Below are 22927 nucleotides of genomic sequence, written 5' to 3' on the forward strand. Positions count from 1 at the left end.
AAAATTTTTATTTAAATACAAAATCAACACTTATTCCGAAAAAAGTAAAAAATTTCCGGAAAAATTATTTATTTCGGAATTTTTTATTAAAACACAAAATCAACACTTATTCCGAAAAAAGTAAAAAATTTCCGAAAAATTATAAGAATTTCGAATGAACCAATTGATACTTACAGTAGAGGTGTACTTTTTGTGAACCTATAACAGATAAGCATCTAAAAATTTAGATCAAACTAATCATAAATTCACAAAAGAGAACAATGGAGTTTTTTAATCAAATCATAAACCACAATCAAGAATAATTTTTTCGGAAATTTTTTACTTTTTTCGGAATAAGTGTTGATTTTGTATTATAATAAAAAAAATCCGACATAAATATTTTTTCCGAATTTTTTTTACTATTTTCGGAATAAGTGTTGATTTGTATTTTAATAAAAATTTTCGAAAAAATAATTTTGCCATGCTGGATTGCTTGGGTGGATGGCCATGTAAGCAAATCTAACCCAGTTGGACTGCCATGTCAGCTTCAATGGCAAGACTAACGGTTTAAGGGCATTTGTGGTCCAAAATGTAGACGGCAGGAATATTTTTGGTACCAAAAATAAACGGAGGGCATTTTTGAGCTATTCCAAATAGTTCAAGGACATTTTTGTCCATTTTCGTTGTTTTAATGATTGACAAAGGAACTCAAGCATGAACCAGGTCCGTACACAGTGTATTAAAGTACTCCATATTAACCCTAAATGCTTAGTTAATTATCTTACGCCAAGCAATTTTATTTATTTTTTTTATTTTTTTTTTGCGTCATTTCTCGTAGATTTTTTTTTTCTTCCTTCTCTTTTTGTTATTTTAGTCATTTCCCTTTCATAATCAGCTAGCATCATACCATCTCTGCCAAACTCTTTGGAGTTTGGTGAAGCGTTGGGTAGGTGAAAAATCTCCTTTTCTAGTTCTACTTACAGCAAATTGAAGTTGTCTTTCTTTGACTGAAACAATTCTTAATAAAGTTAAATCCTGGAATATAATATCAACATAAGCAAGATTAACTTTAAACAACATGGACAGCACATACTTTGCCCTTACTCTTTAATTTGATATTCAATTGACTGTAATAATAATTAAAGAGAAAGTACAAATAAAACTATAACCACTATGGCTGATATTTCATTGGTAATTAAACTTATTGTAATAGTTAGTAATCATGTTTGAATAAACTCTCTAGTAAAGAAAAGTTAAGTTAGAGATATTCAGAGGGTCCATTTGAATCTCATTGACGAAGCTTAAAACAAATACAATGATAAGTTAAATGTCCATTTTCATATTTTGATGATCTAACAAACTTTATGATAAGAATCAGATCGGGAACCTGTTATACATCCTTAAGGTTCCAAAGCACAATAAATCTCAAATCGAGCACAAGTTCCAACAGCTAGAGTCAAAGAGACGACAGAGGGAACAAATGAACATTAGTTCCCTTGCTGACTGTATCAGTCAACTTCTCACAGTTGTAAAGTCACTGCAACTGTTCCTCTGCACACACGCAACAGTGTGAACAGTGCAACAATCACTTTATGAAGAATGCCTTGTACCAGATATTTGCTTGCATCATCCAAGTGACATCACTTGGATATTATTAACATGAAGCAATGAAGAAAACATACACTTGCACATCCAAGAATTAATTAAGTTTTCTCTCAAGTGTGTTGCCATCTTGCAAGTGACGTCCAGACTTCACGAACAAAAAATAACATAACGAAGGACCAGTTTCCAGCATTGTATTATTATATATCCTTAGATGGGTTGCACCTTTGTCAGAGTGATTTACGTGTAATTCCTACTTAGCTTAGCTATAAGCATTGTGTAGGAAACCATTTGTAAAATCATAAACCTTGTGTTTGGGTCTTGGCTAGAGTTAATCGAGTTGTTAGCATTGTAATAGAGTTATTACAAAGAGATTATTACAAGTGAATGAGGGATTATGAGTTTAATTCCTAGGTTATAATAGGCTGTAATCTAAAAGTTGTTCGGTTGATGAAGTTAAAATCATACGAGGGTAGGTCGTGGTTTTTAATCCCATGAGTTGGAAGTTTTTCACGTAAAATTCTGCCGTATCATTTACTTATCTTTTATTGTGTGTATTATGTGGGAACTGAGTTTCTCTATAGAGTATGGTGGACCCTAAGTTTCTATCATACAAGCTGAACATATTTGGTTTTGAAACCAAATCGAATTAAATTTAGAAACTAAAACCAAACTAATGTTATTATTTACGAGCTCAAGGTACATGTTTGGTATTATTATGTTCATAGTCCACCAAACCCTACAGAAGGTTGACAATTTCTGTTTTCTGATGGATTTGTTAAGAATTCTTATACTACCAAGTTATCTAAATCAGCTGTAACATATAATTTATATTTTTAGGTTACTAATTTCATTTATTATGTACGATAATCTATAATTGTATTTTAGGTGATTTAATAATATAAAAAATATATAAAAATTATTGTATAAAAGAGTTTAACTCTACATGTGTAAGTTTGCTCAAATTGCTAATTCTAAACCCGGAAAAGGGAAAGTTGCGATATGTCCCAGCCGGTGCAGAATTTGGTAAATCATGACGAATTCCCATAAATTTTGACTGAGGCATAGTTGTGTACTAAGCAAACTCTAAAAAAGGTTAAGTGTGTAAGATGATTTTTATCCTTACAAAATGTATAACAAGGATTTGATCTATGGTTCGAGTAATATAATTTAACTTATTTATTATATTACATGAAAGAGTTTAATTTATCTACTTATGCTTTGAGAGATGCCATATTAGTAGCCCGTTTGGATTGGCTTAAAAATAATTTTTCAGCGCTTTTAAATCAAAAATAATAAGTTGGGGTTGCCCAGCTTGTTGTTTTTGGCTTGTTTAAAGCAATCTTTAACTTATTTTAAATATTTTTTTTTGACTTTATTATACATTAAAAAAAGCTAAAAAAGCAAATCAAAACACCCTTTAGTTTTACTAGGTTGAAATTTTCCAAGTGTAAGCAAAAGGCAAAATGATGAGTTAGTTAGTGGTCACTTGCTAGTGGCATCTCAATTCCCACCAACTTCTGTTATATATAACAAAGAGGTCCTACCAATACCAAATTCAACTGTAACAAATGCACCACCCACCGCGCAATAAAATAAAAACGAATTTACAAGTTTTATTGGTTGAGTTTATGATTTCTGAACTTATATTTGAATTTATAGTTCGTAATAAAAATTTATATTTGAATTCATAATTTATTTTAGTTATCAGGTTCGTAATAAAATATTTAATATATATTTTATGAATTTATTAATACAAATATAAAATTTAAGCAAAAATTATTATTCGTTTAAACACGCAGATAAAATACTGTAGCTCCGCCCATTTACGGTTTGACGGCGCATGAATATATCCTTGTTTTTGTGTCCACCAACCAACTAGGGCTCGTAAAAAAATCCATGTATTAAGATCTAAACATAGAAGCAGGAGTAGCACATGCTTGTTATTTTAGTTTGTATTTGCTGTGTTTGAAATATCTCGCGCGTATCTCGATAAGCATTTGTTTAGCTAACTCGAACAACCAAGGGCTATAGAGTTTGACCTTTCCCCGCGGATCATAAATTTATACGTAAAAATTCATTAAAATTATAATAAGTGATAGGTCTGAACCCATAACTTTAAAAATTTAATGAGCTCAATGCTAAAAAAATTTAAAAGTGAACTCATATAATTTAAATTCTGAATTTGCCTCTAGGACAGTTTACCAAAGTGATCCTGGACACTAGCTTGGAGTAAATGTAGTCATATTTTCCTTTGTTTGATAATTAAGGTGTTCGGGCCAATTTATACGTCTTTTAATTAATTTACGAGATATCTATTCCTCCTTATCAGTAGAAATATGGAATAATTCTGCCCATCAAATATTATAACCAAATTTAGAACTTGAGATGTCCAAATGAGTAATACCACTCGTTAACCACTACTGGGTTATTTCATGGAAAACTATTAAAAGATTATTGTGAACTTGTGAAACTATTACTATGTAAATGTTATAAGAAATATCAAATTATAGTGGATGTCTACTCTTCCTTCATGATCTTCATCTCAAATGCTTAATGACATATTCAATGACATATTTTTTATGTTTAATGACATATTCAATGACATATTTTCTTCACTTTTCATGCCTATATAAAGGCATTGTAATAGATATGAAAATATACATAATTGAAGAAGAAATAAGAATCTCTTCTCTCTTTCTATATATATCTCTTAACTTATTTTTCCTTATTCCATATTGTTACTTTGAGTTATATTTTATAACACGTTATAAGCACGAGACTCTACTGTCTCAAGAAGCTCTTTTAGAAGACTAAGGTATACATTTTCTCCTCTTTTAATTATGACTGATATTATAAAAAGAAAGTTCGTTGCCCTTGAGATTTTAGGCAAGAACTATATGACATGAGTGTTGGATGCTGAAATCCATTTAGATGCAATGGGTCTTGGAGACGCCATTAAAGACAAAAATAAAGTATCTACCCAAGACTGTGCTAAGGCCTTGATTTTCTTGCGCCATCACCTTGATAAAGGGTTGAAGATAGAATATCTCACAGTCAAAGATCCACTTGTTTTGTGGAATGGCTTAAAGGAAAGATATGACAACTTAAAGTTGGTAACTCTTCCACAAGCACGATATGATTGGGCTCATCTGAGGCTCCAAGACTTTAAGTCTGTTTCTGAATATAATTTCGCGATGTTCAGAATTACTTCTAAATTGAAACTCTGTGGAGATACTATCACTGACTATGATACGCTTGAAAAAACATTCACAACGTTTCATGCCTCCAATATGATCTTGCAACAACAGTACCGAGAGAAAGGTTTCAAGAAGTAATCTGAGTTGATTTCTCTTCTCCTTGTGGTTGAACGAAATAATGACTTGCTCATGAGAAATCACAAAAATCGACCCACTGGGTCTACACCATTTCCTGAAGTGAATGGGGATGTATTCCCATTATTCTAAGCGTGGAAAAGGTCGTGGCCCTGTTCGTGGTCGTGGCCGTGGCCAAGGAAGAAATTTTTCTGCTGTTAATCACCCCCCAAAGAAAAATAACCACCAAAAGTGGAAAGGGCCAAAGGCAAATGGTTCAGAAACTGAATATTATCGTTGTGGTGGAAAAGGGCATTGGGCAAATATTTGTCGCATACCAAAATATTTGGTTGAGCTTTATCAAGCATCTCTAAAGAATAAAGGCCATGAAGCTAATTTTGTCTATGACAATGAATTTGACATCACCCACTTGGATGTGGCAGATTTTTTTTAGCACTCTGATGAAAAAATAAACCACTCGATCGGTGATAGATCTGTGGTTAAAGAGGATTGAGCAGTTTGATTTTTATGTTTTCCTATTCATAGTATCTAATGAATAAACATCTTGTAATTTTTATTGCACTTAATATCACTTCTTATGTAGTTCTTAAAAATATATGTATTTCTGAAATTTCATAAATTTCACAAACACGGAGTAATATCTAAGTAATTAGTGTCCTAGTCTAAGTGATCTTTTAACGCTTTTGATTTTCCTTTACGTTATTTTAATTCTCTTTAAGAAAAGGTTTACAAGCATCCTGGAACAACTTTTGTTACTTCATCCTCAATTTGTTTCATGTACATAGATGAAATATTATGAATAAAGAAAAGAGAAGCAGCTAAGTATATTCTTTTCTTACACGGATCAATTATTTTTCATACAATGTGTAGAAAAATACAAATAACTTATACATGCAAATAAATTTATTGTAGTTGTATTATTCATATGTGTAATGTACTTACAATTATATTATTTTTGCTGCGTAATTATTTGTATAATAATTAGAACCAGAAAATGCATTAAAAGGTCACTATTGAATTATTGGTTTAACTTTATTTCTTTTCCTTTTTCACTAAAAATACTAATATTTATTCATATACTTATTTTGTATGTCAAACCATGGGAAGCAAAATATGGATATCTTTCAAAGCAAACTTGGATCAAAGTTCAATTGTAAAAATATTTACTTAATTGATTCATGTACAACACATACAATATTCAAATAGAAGAAATATTTCTCTCATTTAAGTATGTGTAAGGCAAATGTTACTACAATATCTGGTAGTAGTAATCTAATTGAAGGATCTGGAAGAGCTAATATAACTCTTCCTAAGGGAACAATACTTATCATAGAGAATGCAATGTTCTCCTCCAAGTCCAAAAGGAACTTGTTGAGTTTTAAAGATATCCGTTGAAATGGATTTCATATTGAGACAATAGATGAGAATAATCTCGAATATCTCATCGTTACCAAGAATGTCTATGGCCAGAAAAGGGTTATTGAGAAGTTTACATCTTTATCTTGTGGCCCGTATTGGACAAGAATTAGTGCAATTGAGGCACATTCTATCGTAAACCAAAAGGTTTCTAATTCCAATACATTTATACTTTGGCATGATCGATTGGGACATCTTGGATCAATTATGATGAGACGGATTATAGAAAACTCAAATGGGCATCCATTAAAGAATTTAAAGATTTTTTTAAATAATAAATTTTCTTGCACTTCTTGTTATCAAGGCAAGTTGATTATTAGACCATCACCAACAAAGGTTGGATTGAGTCCCCTGCGTTTTTGGAACGTATACAAGGGGATATTTGCGGACCTATTCACCCACTTAGTAGGTCGTTTAGATATTTTATGGTCTTAATAGATGCATCTTCTAGATGGTCTCATGTATGCCTATTGTCATCTTGTAACCTGATATTTGCAAAATTAATGGCACAAGTAATCAGATTAGGGGCACAATTTTCCAATGATCCAATTAAGTCTATTAGGCTTGATAATTCCACTGAGTTTTCATCCCAAGCATTTAATGATCGTTGTTTATCAATTGAGATAAAAGTGGAACATTCTGTAGCTCATGTTCACACTCGAAATGGCCTTGCAGAGTCTTTGATTAAACGTCTGCAACTGATAGCAAGATCATTACTCATGAAAACCAAGTTACCCACTTCAGTTTGGATCATGCCATTTTGTATGCAGCAATGCTAATTCGTCTCAAACCGATAAATTATCATAAATATTCCTCGTTGCAATTAGTTTTGGGTCATGAACCTAATATATCCCATCTAAGAATTTTTGGATGCGCTGTATATGTGCCTGTAGCACCGCCATATCGCACCAAAATGGGTCCCCAAAGAAGGTTAGGAATATATGTTGGGTTTGAATCGCCCTCCATTATTCGCTACCTCGAAACATTAACCGAAGATTTGTTCACTGCTTGATTTGCAGATTGTCGATTCGATGAGGCATTTTTTCCAAATTTAGGGGGAGAAATTGGTGAAATAAAACGAAAAATTTCATGAAAAAAATCCATTATTGTATCATCTTGATCCACGTGCCTCTATTTGTAAAAAAGAGGTACAAAAAATAATCCATTTGCAGAAAATAGCAAATCAAATGCGAGATGCATTTACGGATATGAAAAGGATAATGAAATCACATATCACTGCAGAGAATGTTCCAATATATATTGATGTCCCTGTTGGACAGTCTTCTAGTGTCATAGCTAATGAGTCAAAAGCACGCCTAAAGCGTGGCAGACCATTGGGTTCTAAGGATCGAAATCCTAGAAAAAGTAAAATAAATGATCAAGATGATACTACGAAAGAGTCTCATAAAGAAACCCATGATTTAACCAATCCTGAGATTCATGAGGATATCGATGAGCCTGCGACTCAAGAAAATAAGAAACTAATAATAAATCCAATCGATATTGAGATAAATTTGAATCGATTGAATATAGTGGTAGATTATGTCTTTGCATATAATGTTGCATCTAGCATTATGCAAGATAATGAGGATCTTGAACCTCAATCTGTTAGAGAATGTCGACAAAGACGTGATTGGCCAAAATGGCAAGAAGCAATCCAATCTGAGTTGGATTCACTTGCGGAACGTGAAGATTTTGGGTATGTAGTCCAAACACCTAATGATGTTAAACATGTTGGCTATAAATGATCTTTGTACGTAAAAGGAATGAGAAAAATAAGGTACAAAGATATAAGGCACGCCTTGTTGTACAAGGATTTTTACAAAGACCTGGTGTCGATTATGAAGAGATGTATTCTCCTGTTATGGATGCTATAACATTCCGCTATCTCATTAGTCTTGATGTCGATAAAAAGCTTGACATGCATTTAATGAATGTGGTTACAACCTACCTTTAAGCCTCACTTGATAATGAGATATACATGAAAATTTCCGAGGGATTTAAAATGTCTGACACACATAATTCAAAGTCCAGGAAAATGTTTTCAATCAAATTGCAAAGATTTTTGTATGATCTAAGCAATCAGGAAGAATGTGGTATAACCGCCTTAGTGAATATTTATTAAATGAAGGTTATATAAATGATGTCATTTGTCCATGTATTTTTATAAAGAAAACAACATCGGAGTTTGTTGTACTTGCCGTATATGTTGATGACATAAACCTTATTGGAACTCCTAGAGAACTCCAAAAGGCAATTGATTATTTAAATAAGGAATTGGAGATGAAAGATCTCGGAAAGATAAAATTATGTCTTGGTTTGCAAATTGAACATTTGGCAAACGAGATTTTTGTTCATCAATCTGCCTACATAGAAAAGGTATTAAAACAGTTTTACATGGATGGAACACATCCATTAAGTACTCCGATGGTTGTTTGATTACTTGATGTGAATAAGGACCCGTTCCGACCTCAAGAAAAGAATGAAGGGTTTTTTGGTCCCGAAGTACCATATCTTAGTGTAATTGGTGCACTAATGTATCTTGCTAATACTACAAGGCCTGGCATAACTTTTTCAGTTAATGTCTTAGCAAGATATAGCTCTGCTCCTACAAGGAGATATTAGAATGGAATCAAACACATATTGCAATATCTAAAATGGACTACTGATATGGGCTTATTTTATGGCAATGATTGCAGTCCCGATCTTGTTGGTTATGCCGATGCTGGGTATTTATTTGACCTATACAAGGCTCGATCTCAAATAGGCTATGCATTTACATGTGGAGGCACTGCAATATCTTGGCGATCGACTAAGCAATCAATCGTGACTACTTCATCTAATCATGTTGAGATAATTGCTATTCATGAAGCAAGTCAAGAATGTGTATGGTTGAGGTCTATAATACACCTTATTCGAGACAAATGTGGTTTGAAGTGTGACAAACTACCCAGAATTTTGTATGAAGACAATACAACGCGCATAGCTCAATTGAAGGGAGGATTCATAAAAGGACATAGAACAAAACACATTTCACCAAAGTTATTTTTCACACATGATCTTCAAAAGAACGGTGATAACAATGTGCATCATATCCGTTTAAGTGATAATATGGCTGATTTGTTCACCAAATCTCTACCGACGTCAACCTTCAAGAAACTAGTGTACAAGATTGAGATGCGAAGGCTCAAGGATGTGAATTGATGCTCTCATGAGGGGGAGTTAATACGCAGTGCTCTTTTTCCCTTACAAGATTTTGTTCCACTGGGTTTTCCTTGCAAGGTTTTTAATGAGGCAACCAAAAAGCGTATTTCTAAACATGTGTACTCTTTTTCCTTCACTAGGATTTTTTTCTAATAAGGTTTTAACGAGGCACATTATCTATGGACATCCAAGGGGGAGCGTTATAAGAAATATCAAATTATGGTGGATGTCTACTCTTCCTCCATGATCTTCATCTCAAATGCTTAATGACATATTTTCTATGTTTAATGACATATTCAATTACATATTTTCTTCACTTTTCATGCTTATATAAAGGTCTTGTAATAGATAGAAAAATACACACAATTGAAGAAAAAATAAAAATCTCTTCTCTCTTTCTCTATATATCTCTTAATTTGTTTTTTCTTGTTCCATATTGTTACTTTGAGTTATATTTTATAACAGTAAATAAGATATGCTGAGAGTTTTAGTTGCAATTAACTTAGAAGTATGTAGTTTTCATGAGTTCAAGTCTCATCATCAACGGTACTTCCCTCCGTCCCACTTTATATGGTATGATTTAGAGTGGGAAGATCAAACAATTTAATTTTAGGTTGAATTCAAACACAGAATTTAAAAAAAATTAAAATAAAATTTATATATTTAAAAACTACATAAAAGATACTATAAATTATAATAATTAACATTTTAAAATATTTTAAAAGCATATAAAAATCATGGTAATTTTTATTCTGACTCTTTAAATACTAACTATACAGTGGGACAAAGAAAGTAGTATATTGTTATTATTTATTCCCTTTTTTAAACGAAAATTGTTATGGTTTCTTCCCCTTTTTAAAAGAGAATTCCTCTCTTCCCTTTTACTGTTGGCGAATATATTTGGATATACCAGATCACTTGACCGACCCAGATCTTGATATAATGACAGAAATAGGTGTGGCCTTCCACACATTCCAATATCAACTGTAACCTTACGTTTTTTTTTTTCCCTTCAAAATTTTATATATATATTTTTAAAATTGCTGGAAAGTTTTTGTAGTAACACACACATCTCGTCCTCATTCATCTCTTCTATTTCTATTCTCAAAATAAGAGCCCTACACTTCCCATTCATCCGTATCTCTTTATTGAATTTTTGGTCAAATTTTCCTCATTTGAGTGTCTCAAATTTGGAATCTTTGGCTAAAATCCTTTCTTCATTTTTCTCTTTTTATTCCTTTCTTCATCACGTGTGATTCAGGTGGTTAATTGTGTATTAAGATCTGCTATATTTTTATTTATCTCTGTGTTCAATGGGCGCATTAGATGAAGGGCACTATCATTCAGAAATAGAGAATGAAGTAAATCTTGAGCTTGGGTTTGAGGTTCAGCCTGAAACTGTTGCTATTAAGGATGCTGTAAAAGTCCTTTTGCAAGGTTTGGGTGAAGATATTAATAGGGAAGGCATTAAAAAAACTCCTTTTCGTGTTGCTAAGGCTCTTCGTGAAGGAGCTAGAGGTGATTTTTTTTTTTACACCCTTTTGGATTTTTAACGTTTTAATATGCTCAAGATTTGATTTTTATTAGCTTTGGCTCGAATTCACTATATATGTTAAAAATTCACTAATTAAGTACAAACAATAGATTTGAATCCAGTAAATCAAATGGGCTCGGGTCCCGAGCTTGAACTCATAATGTTCAAATCCTGACTCTTTATGGATCTGCTTCATTTTTGCTCTTCATGAGATCTGGGGAAAGTGGAGTATGTGCATCTAGCTTGTTAGTTTGGATTTGGATTTTCAAAGTCTTTTTTTGAAGACAAACGATAATAAATTACTATTAGCAAGTACTACTGAAATAGTATAAATGCATTTAGCAAGTGTTAGCCTCTCTACCTTTAAGGTAGGGTAAGGTCTAATTACACACTGCTCTCCCCAGACCCCACTTGTGGGATTACACTATATTTTTTTTTTGTTGTTGTTGCTGCTGCTGCATTTAGCAAGTGTTGGACATTTTTAACTCATACTGTTTGTTTCTGTGTGGCCCTTGTAGGAAAATGCCCAAAGATACAATTTTTAGCTGAACGTTTATTAAGTTTGGCAACCAATAGTGATGGGGTATCTTGAATTTACTAAATTGATCTTTTTTTTTTGTTTGTTTTTTCTTAAGCGAAGATTCTGCAATCATGAACCCTTTGTCCCTGTATGTATGAAAGGAAGGACAAGGGGTAGGGTGGTGGAATTAGCTTTACCAGACAAACGAGCTTTGTCATTTTCTAGGAGTAGCTATTTCAGTTAAACGACATCTTTTATACCATTAGATACTTCATCAAAAGTTATATAGATGGACACTTGGGGGAAAGAGAGACAAATTAAGTTTTGAAAGTACTTACAGGTATGCATTTCTTCATTACACCAGATAATTATTTTCGTTTTGTAACTAGAATACGGAGAACTGAAGCAATGACTGCTTCAAACTTCAAAAAGATTTCAGGTTAGGGATGGTTGTTTCCAATCCCTCAAAACATCTCAAGTTCTTGTCCCTCCAGATGGCCCCATAAATGCAGCTTCGGATGGTTTGCCATAACTTCTGATCGATCACTTTCCAGCTTTCCACTGTCCCCTTTATTCACTAGTTTCCTACGCAACTGTTAGTTGGCTTTGCATTTAGTGAAGCATGAGTCGGCGAAGCTTCCAGGAAAAAGGTTGTCTTTGAATGCCAGACATGAGCTTTCTCTATTTTATATTTTCTAGATGGGTTCAGCGCTGCACTTTTTGAAGTTCCAAAAAGTGGCTCAAATTTTCCGGCCTTGAGGTTATTTTTGGCCATTCTGGTGCTTCCACCAGTGTGGAGGTTGGGGATACATGTGAGAGGAAGTAAACATGAAAGATAGAACTTTTCCATCTTGCACATGGAACTCTTGCATTACTGACTTGTAGGAATTGGAAGTTAATATTTTAATGTGGGAAGGGGGCTTAAGCTAAAGTATGATATCAGGTGTTTTTTTTGCAGTCAAGAGAAGCATCTCTAGAAACAACTTTTTTTCTACCGCAGTAAGGAATTTCATCTTGTCTGCTCAAAGAAACAGTGTTTCTTATCCATTATTCCTTTCTGCATTTTACATTCAAATGCTTGATTGCTAGTTAGTGCTGGATTTCTGTTTTAGGTTGAAACAACTTATCATTGTCTCATAAGTCAAAACTGTGCCTCATGTTTGCTTCCTGAGGACTTGAAGAGCTCTCTTTGTTGAAAAATTCTTGACACCAAGAACTTGTTAACATTTTAACAAAGCGGTCTTAGTGGCTTTCTATTTTATGCTAGTTTACTGTGGATCTCAACATTCTGTATTCGTAGGAAATTTACATCTTCTAATAGCACGAACTTGCTGATATTTTCAATTTTACCTGGGTTGGTGGATTGATGTTTTGATCTACTGTTTGACTCTAGTCTTTCATCTTTTATGTTGAATGAAGGTTACAAACAAAAAGTGAATGATATTGTTCATGGCGCTTTATTCCCTGAAGCTGGATTGGAAGGTGGAAGCGGTCAGGCTGGAGGAGTTGGTGGGCTTGTGATTGTTCGAGATCTTGATCTCTTCTCATACTGTGAGTCTTGCTTGCTCCCGTTCCAGGTCAAGTGTCATGTAGGTTATGTTCCATCCGGACAAAGGGTTGTAGGACTAAGCAAGCTCTCTCGGGTGGCTGATATTTTTGCCAAACGGCTCCAAAGTCCACAGCGTCTTGCCGATGAAATTTGCGCTGCTTTGCAGCATGGAATTAAGCCAACAGGTGTTGCTGTGGTTCTACAGTGTTCACATATTCATTTCCCAAATTTCGAAACAGCCTTTCTCAACTCGACTCCCCAAGGATGGGTAAAGATATTAGTCACCTCAGGTTCTGGTGTTTTTGAGGATGAAAAAGCTGATGTTTGGACTGATTTTTTAAGTCTTCTGAAATTCAGAGGTATAAGCATAGAAAGTGCCCACCCAATGCTCTCCGACCAATCATGGTGCCCGTCTCAATCTTTTGGCAGGTTGGGACAAGCAAATTCAGCTATGACAAATGCAGTGCTTTCGATACTTAAGTCTCTGGGTGAGGACACGTCGAGGGAAGAGCTTGTAGGAACACCATCTCGGTTCGTCAAGTGGTTCATGAACTTTAGTAATTCTAATCTGGAGATGAAACTGAGTGGCTTTGTTCGAAATAGAATAGATACTCGAAGTCATTCTGGTCAGGTTGGTAGTTTCAAAGATGGTATCTGCTCTGAGCTCAATTTATCGTTCTGGTCTCAGTGCGAACATCATCTACTTCCTTTCCAAGGTGTTGTGCACATTGGTTATTACTCTTTGGACGGACTGAATCCAGTTGGAAGAGCGCTATTGCAATCAGTAGTACACTTTTATGGCTTTAAACTCCAAGTACAGGAAAGACTTACCAGGCAGATAGCTGAGACTGTTTCGTCGCTCTTAGGTGAAGACATAATAGTAGTCGTGGAAGCAAATCACACCTGTATGATATCTAGAGGAATTGAGAAGTTTGGAAGCAACACGGCCACATTTGCTGTGTTGGGTCGATTTTCCACTGATCCTGCTGCAAGAGCAAAGTTTTTGCAGAGCCTCCCAGATTCTTGTTCTGCAGGAAAATGATGTCGTGACTGAAGGGAAACATATAGGTTGCATCAAGTAAACTTGCACTGAATTCGCGAACATAGGTCCTTTGCTCGGAATGCAAGGTCCTGTTTTTGACTTCTATACCGTAGTGATAAATGAGGTGATGAATTTTTATCCATGTTTTCCATCCATATATTCTGTAGCATGAGCGAGGGTGAATACCAGCAACTTCCAAAGTTGCCCTTGATTCTTTTTTCTAATGCAGTTGCCCTTGATTGAAGTGTTATACTTGGCACATTGTGCCATATAGCTTATACATGATGTTTTCCTATGTTTTCTGCAACATTAATGTTACTGAAGTCCTGTTTGAATTCATTCAGTATGATGTTTTTGATAAGGCATTTCAGTATGATGTGTATCAGAGTTTTTCCTTGTCTACTGAGCTAATACTTTCTTTAAAATGTCTAATACTAGAGGTATCTGCTTCCCGAACTATCATTGCAACTTAGTATGCCAAATCAGAAGATGGTGCATTTTTAACTGTATGAGCAGAGGCGGAACAAGGATTTTAAGGTTATGGATTCTGATCTTGTCATCAAATCCTAGCTCGTTTTAGTTACTGGATTCACAATTAAATATTTTTACATATTTAATAATTTTTTTCAATACAAATAAAGAGTTTAAGCAACAGCCGCATGGTTAGACCGAACCCAGATGGTGTCATATTACGCGACCATATTCTGGAGAAAAGTTTCTACACAAAAGCAAATGTTATGAGCGGCTTGTGACGGACGAGATTTTTTTGATCTTAACAATCTTTTTCTCTAAAAAGGTTTCTCTTTTCAAAATCCTTTTTCGTCCAAAGATTTTATAATGTTTTTCCTTGCCCAAAGGTTTGTGAGTGCTTTGCTCCTAAAATTAGGACTTTCCAGCACGAGTCCGAATGGGCTGAGCCCCAAAACGGGTATTGAGCACTTGGGAAACCCAAAAAGAAAAATCCTATAACGCCACAGCCTGTCTCTCTCCCTGCTCTCCTTGTGAATGTTAAAATGCTAACGAGCTTTTGCCTAACCCTTCTATTTGCTGACCCAACAAATTATAAGCCAAACACACACACGTAATGCCAAAACGAATGTCGCTTCTCTTGGTGAGACTATTTACGCTGAATGGTCACATATGCAACAATAATAAAACAGCACAGTTACTTAACACACGTAATGATCAACTTTACGAAGATTTCCTAAAGATTGTCATTCCTCCAAGTAAGAGAATTGCTGCTAAAAGTTCCTATATACAAGGAGAGCAAAACAACTTACCCTGTTTATACATTTAAAAAGTTATGCATTCTCGAAACGTAACAGCTATAGATAAATGCATCCATTTCCATACATCCAAGCTCATCAGTAAACTTAGTCAAATCAGAAGTGTCGGATTGCACCCCAATCTATGTATACATCTGATTGGGGAGATTCAGAGTGAATATGGCGAACAGAATCAACCCCACTTTCATGTGGTTGCAATTCCTCATGCTGAAGATTGGTAGTCGCATTCCAATCGATGCTTACATGCGATTGTGATACCTGTAGATTGGGAACAGAATCAACTGAAATTGCATTTCAATCTATGATTTACATGTGAGTTACCTCACGGCGAAGATTGGGAAAAGACTCAACCTTGTCATGAAATTAAACATATTGATTACGGACGGTTCAAAACCGAACCGTAACCGATAATCCAATCGCAAAATTGGTCTATTGGCTTATTGGTGTCGGGGTTATTAGATTAAAGATTGGTGAACGGATTGAAAGTTTATAGTTTAACGGTTTACCAATTCGGGAATAAATTACTCAATTTCCTTATTGGATAAACCGTTAACCCGTTAAAAAGTATTATATTTATATTTCTACCCCCCTATGTATATAAAGTATCTATTATTAATTATAGGAAATAACTAGCAGCCATATCACTGCTCGTTGAAATTCAATGTAATCGTGGATGCACTTTAGTGAGCTACGGTCGGTTACTTTCATGGTTTCTTGATTAGTCTTCAATTCCCAAACTTCTTGCCTTTTTTGCTTCCCCCTTTTTTTTGGAAACCAATATTGTCTCCAGGGATGAAATGCAATCAAGAGCCAGTTGCAGCAGATAGTCGGGGCAATGTACAATAGCTTTCCTCTTCACGGCCCATTATTAGTATCTACAATCTGGAATGATGCTGATTTAAGGACACAATAGCTCTCCTTAATTTTTTATTGCCTTCTCTTAAATTTAGCCAATAAACCACCCAATAACCGCTCGATAATTGCTAATCCAATAACAAACCGCCCGATATCTTATTGGTGGGCTAATGAATTAGTACATTTAAAAACCGAAAACCGATAAGCCGAACCGTTAAGCATGACTATACCTTTGATCCGCCTGATAAGCAGCCTTAATTACAGGTATTGCACTAGAAACGCACATGCCAGTATAAATAATACAAGAATCGCCAAGACATCCTACAAAAGAAAATGTAACATGTTTTACAATTGCACGATAGGTAGTAATTTAAATTGAAGAGCACATGTAGATGCAGAGTATGGTACAATTTACAACAAGCACAAATCAAATTTCATCTATAAAACTATGAACACGTGCATTGTACTTTTTTCTATCCATGTCATAATACAGCTGAATGTTATACCTAAAATGAACAGTGCACGCAAATGCAGCCCTATGAACTAGAAATAGCAATGCAATAACTGGATCTTAGTAGGTTGTCAATTTTGATCCATGAAATGTAAGCCACCAAAATTCAAAAGGCTAGGCGGGAGACATTCATGCAAGTGGCAAACAGGAGTAGCCCCAATCAATATTCCAACAGCTTGGGCTACATTAATATCAGCGGTTACAAAATTTTGTCAAAAAGTAGAAATGAAAAGAAAAAAAAAAAAAACTAGTACTAATTGCTCTTGCATATGGCATTTTTATTTTATTGCACAGTGAATAACTTTTAACAACTCTACTGCATACAGGCAGAAAAATAAAACAAACGGAAAAGTGAAATTCGAATGGCTGGAACATGACTCTATTTACTCAAACCCATTTTAACCCGCGTAAATTTGACCCTACCTGAACATGTGACACCCTAGACCTAGTCAAGAGACGAAGCATAAAAGGGGGGAGTGACCAACATCAAGGACTGCATAAAAATATGCATTACTGCACTATTTAACTAAAATGATTGTTCCCGGAAGACTATAGCTAGAAGGTCTAAGTGTTGAATGAAAACATCCATCAACTCATGGTGCAACCATGGAGATGATGGCATGTACACCATACAAGTTTAAATCGGTCTTTACAGAGATGAAATTTGTGAAGTCCCTAACAAAGAAAGTGAAACTAACTAAAATAAGAATCAACCATATAAGTTAAGTTCATCTACCAATAAAGTCACCTCGCAGCTAAATGGGCCTTTGAAAGGTAGGTCATTTTTGAAAGGTAGTTTTTTATCAGCGTGCTCGAGGCAATAACGAAGCATGTTAAGTATAGTCAACTTAGTTCCTGAATCATCGCTTTCTGAAAACACAAGACCAAAAAGAGAAAAGAAAAAGGGAGGAAAAAGATTAGAGTTCAACTAAAGAAATTCATGTTACAGCAGGCTAACTTATCTTGATGCCACCTGGGATGTCAAAAATTTGTTTCTTTGGATGAATACCGAGCAGCTGTCCCAAATGCATGCGGATTCGTGTACGATCAGAAAGGGAAAGTAAATCACCATGTGTGAGCACAACAACAGGCTTGTCATCTGAGATAGCGAGAGTGAGCAAACTGAAAGAACCATAATATGCTCCAACAATGAGAAAGAGAAAATGGGATGATTAAATACTGAAATATTGACAAACTTAGCATCAATCTGACGCTTGTTTTTGAATGGAATAAGGATTTCCTCTCCTTTTTTCTTGTTACTTCCAATGTTTTTTTTGGAAATCCAAGATGAACTCCGCACGTTCATCAAGGAAGCTTCAATCAACATTAATCGTTATCTAGGAGAACAACTAAAATTTTGTTTCTACCTATAAATTTTTTTAGTACTCACAAAATGCCTAAATTTTTTTAATCAACTACACTGATCTTACCAAGCTAAAAGACTGATTGAAGTGATATATTAAGTTAAAAGAAAGTAAATTAATACCTTCGAATGACAAAAGAGGGTCGTTGAAAGTTGTAGCAACAGCTTGAGTTTTTTGTCTCTTGGTTTCATCATCACCGTCCATCAATTCCAGAATTGAGACCGCATTGACAACTAATATGACAAAATTAACCATCTTGGCCTCAATGACATACAAACTATTTCGGCGAGCTTTAGACTTCATTTTGGATTTCAGATGTACATCATCAGAATCCCTGCCAAAGGGAGCATTTAAGAAAGTCCAGGTACACAAAGTAAGGTTTTGTTGAAGGAAATTCAAGGAAAAAACAATGATATAGACCTCTTTATTAGCTCCCCATGACGAACACCCTTTGTCATCCATTGCTTCACCATTTTCTTATTTTCAGTCAAGTCATCTGATAAACTACGTGTGTCATACAAACAAAAAGAACTTGAACCTCTTGGTATCGTGTACTCTTGGAGAAAATATGTCCCATCTCCAACAGAAGAATCTGGTAATCCATAGGTTCAAGAACAACGATGCTGTTATGCCTGCATTAATTATCTGACAACTAGTATTTAAAGAAATAAACTATCTAATCACATTAGTATCTACGACAAATAGAGCACGCATGACAAACATATTCTTTGTGGTTAACTTTTATCAAATTTCACTTATTTCATGTGAAAAGGAGAGAGAACATACACGATACTGGGGCCCTTTCTGGTGTAAAGGGATCATCCTCAAGCACCATCGAGATCTTGTTAACAAGACTGCTTTTTCCAGAAGCTTTTGGACCAATCAACAAGAGTGTCGTCTTTTTTGGTATATTATAATCGCTCTTTTTCATGCCACCCACCTCCTCAATCCATGATCCAGGGGTGTATCTGCAGTGGTTCATTTATAATGTGTCTCAACAGATGCATAGTAGTTACAAGTAAACAAGACAAAGAATATGCTACAATAGATTCTACCATGTACAGTTAGAAACTGAATAACTGCCAGAATGAAAATAAGATAAGGTTATGCAAAAATACAACTAGCTAATGTGAAAGAAATGGTAACGCATTTCATCACAGGGCACTAATCTAAATGCAGCTGGCTCTAGGCCGTCAAGTGAATGAACAGTAGTTGCAAAACAAGCTGAACTGTATCTACTCACATAAACTAGACTTGAATTAGCTTTTCCAGTGACATGGTTAAAGACAGCATCAGTGTGTGTTGAGCACCTCGATAACATTTTAGCTAATGTAAACAATATGTTCATTATGTTACTCCTATACCATAGCAAATAGCTTTTACACTTACGATGAACTTGATACTCATTTTCCCACTCAACATTGTTGCAAGAAAAAAATAGAAGCACAGGGACAGAGAAGACAAGGAAGGCACACACATCATGAAATTGTATGACGAGGAGACATCAGAGTAGTAAACTTGAATAAAAAGGTACTCAGTAAATACAACAACAATGTAAACAACTACACTTCCAACTCAAATTAAAACCAGATTAATGCTAATACCTTAGAAGTAGGGTCACTTCAAGCAACAACGAGATGGAATTAATATCACACCTTCACTAGACACCACGTGATTTCCAACTCTTACCCTGCTACACATTTCTCTCATTTTATTTGTGTGAATATCTTCGCAGAGTTGAGATAAATGCCTTAAAGCAGCGGAATGAGAGCACTGATTAAAGAAGGGGAATTACAACTACCAAATAGAGCACGCAAGAAAACAACCTAAACATCTGAAAAGAGTAAAGAGTGAGCATTGTACAGAGAGGAATGCTAGTGCTAAGACTAAGATCTATGCTGAAGAAGAGGAAAAGTGAAATATCTCAAAAGTGGTCGTCCTTCTGTGGACGTAAGGTAAATGTCTCTAAGTAAGGACCTCAAGTGTGTCTTAGATGCATAAACTTGTCATGTGAACAAGGGACCAGAAAATGCTGGGAAAATTGTGGGAAATAGGTTATATGTCAAATTGAAATATACTCAGCATTTTATATGAAATCGAAGTCATTATCTAGAAGGGCTCTAGCATTGCGAAATTCCGTTCCTAACCATAAAGTCACACTACCTGTGGAATCCCACAGAGGAAGAGGATCTCTCAAGACTATGTTTCAGAATTTAATTCTGGTTCGATATGCATATTGTATTATGATGCTTGTAGAGCATACTTATTACAATGCACAAACACTGAACTCACGGTGAGAATAAAGGACTTGCTTAACCAATAGATAGTGATGCTAGTCAAACAAAGGTCAGTAAATATTAGGGTTAAATGGAATCTTTTGACAAATGCTGAACTTAGATAGGACATGGAGCACGCTACTTACTGGTACCACCTTAACGGAAAATTTCTTTTAGCACGGAGCATGGATTATCGGGACCAACGTTTTTAAGGAGGATGGTGTCAAGTATGTGGCAATAAGTAACACAAGGTTTCATAAAGGGTGAGACCAAATACTCTCCACCTCACCACTGGAAAAAGGATTCAGTTAAAACTTGGGACAAAGGTCCTGGATAATTTTTCCTAGTTCAAAACCCAAATTCCTCCTTTCTGGCGCTTAGCAGATCATCCAGTATCAAAACACAAAATGTAACATTTAATCCAAACATCTTGACATAGAGGAGGAGAAATCAAACAAGGCCATGAAACAAACAGCACCCCATAAATAAATAAGTAGAACAAATACGAGGAGCATTGTTAAATTATCATATCTAGTTACTTATCCCCGAGAATAAAAGAACAAAAATAGCAAACAAATGACTATAAATTACAGTACCTCAAGATTTTACTTTTGGCTTCTTTCAAACGGTCTTTATGAAGGTGCAGTTCATCATAGCTCTTGAGAACATCCATGTACACATTCCTTTCCCGCTTTCGATTAACCTCATCCAAGGAAATTGAAGAAGCTCGAACGAATTCCTCAGAATCCATAAAACCTAGTCCAGCTTTTCCATTCTCCATTTCTGAGCCAAAATGATCACCACCACTGCACATATTCCAATAACCAACCACTAGTATTACACACACACAGTCACACACACTGTAGAGAGTCAATCTTTGTAGAAAATCAGGAACCAGGTTATAGTAAATACCTGAGAAAAGTACGCGAGCCTAGTGAATTTTCAGGGAAGTTTCGATCAAGAGATGATTCTTCTGCAAGTAGCAAAAATTCAATCTTTCTCAGTGTTGTCAGAATATTGAGTCTACATTTTAAAATATACTTTTTATGCAAGATGTAAATTAATCAATCGATTTAATCAACAATGAGAAGAACTACTTTTATTTTTTAGCTGAGACTAACAGTCAACCTACTGCAATACCTCATTATTTATCCGAATTTAAAAAGGACTATACTTTAGAAACATAAATAGGAAAATAATGCAAGAAATTTGAATAATGTACCAGTGGAATAGATGAGAGGGGAATCAAGGGTTGTAGTATCTCCACCCATAGCTGCTCACTATACTGAAAAGTGAAAACTTCTGTAATTTTAGGTTTTTGAAAGTTTACTCTCTAATACGGTGATGTTGAAATTGGAAGTTCAATTACTTAGCAAAGAAGAGTTGAAGTTGAAGAAGCAAAAAGAAGATTTTGAAGCAGGGTGACATGTGCTCGGTTATTTTTGGATGATTATCACGGGCTTCTGCCACGTGGCATCTGATTTGGCTGTAATTGATTGGTTCTTGGAGTCTCCGCTCTCCCGTACTATTATGCTTTCTCTAATTAATTAATTAATAATTAATAATGAGGTTACGTTTCAATTGGCTAAAATTAATGAGGTTGAACACGTTTGGTCCTTTGAACTGCTCTTCAGATTTTTCAAGAATTTAATTATTTTTACCAACTTGATTTAATCCCGTTAGTTGTAATTTGGCATTTCAGGGTCATAAAACTGAAATTTACTCGATTCGCAGATTTTTGTGTGCTATAGCTCATGCCATCTGCAAAGGTCCGGGCGCCGGGACAGAATCGCCTAAAATTTAGCCGGCCCATCAAAAACGACCTAAGAAACATTAGTTATCGTGTAGCCATAATCGTTCCTCAACTTTTGGCATTTTAGAACCATAAAATTGAAATTTCGCCTGATTCTCATATTTTCGTGTGCTATAGCCCACGTCATCTGCATGGGTCTGGGCGCCAGGACCGAATAACCTAAAACTTAGTCAGCCCATAAAAAATGACCTAATGAACATTAATCATCGCATCGCCATGAATGTTCCTCATTTTCTGGTATTTTAGGGCCATAAAATAGATTTAGCATTTCAAGAAAAAAAATAATGTTCAGAAAGTTAGTTGGGCAAAGATCTAAAAGTGAAAGTTTTGGGAGAAAAAAATCCTCTTTCTTTCACGAAACTTGTAACGATTAAAACCCGATTCTCATATTTCGTGTGCTATATCCTACGCTATCTGCATTGGTCCGGCGTTCGGGGACGAATTGCGTAAAATTTAGCCCGCCCATAAAAAACGACCTAAGGAACATTAGTCATCGTCTTTAGGGATGGGCATTCGGTACTTCGATACGGTATTTATAAATTACGGTTTGGTATTATGGTATATCAATTGTGTATACCAAATCTCTGTTTTAAAAGGCGTTTTTGGGGAGAGCCCCGGGGCGAGGCGTACCAAAAACGCCC

The 22927-nt window shown here is 35.1% G+C and overlaps 2 protein-coding genes across 8 annotated transcripts; one reads left to right on the plus strand and one right to left on the minus strand.

Annotated features, from left to right (window-relative positions):
• The first annotated feature begins 10503 nt into the window (after nt 1-10503).
• LOC107792598 (GTP cyclohydrolase 1) lies at nt 10504-14563 on the plus strand. Of its 3 annotated transcripts, XM_016614832.2 has the most exons (4): nt 10593-11054; nt 11711-11930; nt 12023-12240; nt 13010-14563. In XM_016614832.2, exons 3-4 carry the CDS (start codon nt 12213-12215, stop codon nt 14179-14181), a joined length of 1200 nt encoding a protein of 399 aa, XP_016470318.1. In that variant the 5' UTR covers nt 10593-11054; nt 11711-11930; nt 12023-12212; the 3' UTR covers nt 14182-14563. The 3 variants fall into 3 exon arrangements, with proteins under 3 accessions (XP_016470317.1, XP_016470318.1, XP_016470319.1); XM_016614833.2 differs by lacking the exon at nt 10593-11054 and having other exon boundaries at nt 11791-11930; nt 12030-12240; XM_016614831.2 differs by lacking the exons at nt 11711-11930; nt 12023-12240 and having other exon boundaries at nt 10504-11054.
• Nucleotides 14564-15363: 800 nt separating this feature from the next.
• Nucleotides 15364-21879, minus strand: LOC107792596 (uncharacterized). 5 transcript variants are annotated; one of them, XR_012705148.1, is made up of 10 exons: nt 21696-21879; nt 21386-21446; nt 21070-21279; nt 18984-19165; nt 18618-18789; nt 18320-18531; nt 17807-17955; nt 17570-17703; nt 16553-16643; nt 15364-15725 (listed from the first exon to the last, which is right to left on the minus strand). XR_012705148.1 is itself a non-coding variant. In XM_016614828.2 (10 exons), the coding sequence occupies exons 1-9, from the start codon at nt 21742-21744 to the stop codon at nt 16581-16583; spliced, it is 1197 nt and encodes a 398-aa protein (XP_016470314.1). In that variant the 5' UTR covers nt 21745-21879; the 3' UTR covers nt 15364-15725; nt 16553-16580. The 5 variants fall into 5 exon arrangements, 3 of the variants coding, with proteins under 3 accessions (XP_016470314.1, XP_016470313.1, XP_016470315.1); XM_016614828.2 differs by having other exon boundaries at nt 17582-17703; nt 17807-17932; XM_016614827.2 differs by having other exon boundaries at nt 17807-17932.
• Between the last annotated feature and the right edge of the window lie 1048 nt (nt 21880-22927).

Source organism: Nicotiana tabacum, chromosome 22 (genome assembly GCF_000715075.1).
Source record: "Nicotiana tabacum cultivar K326 chromosome 22, ASM71507v2, whole genome shotgun sequence".
In the NCBI taxonomy this organism is placed as follows: domain Eukaryota; kingdom Viridiplantae; phylum Streptophyta; class Magnoliopsida; order Solanales; family Solanaceae; genus Nicotiana; species Nicotiana tabacum.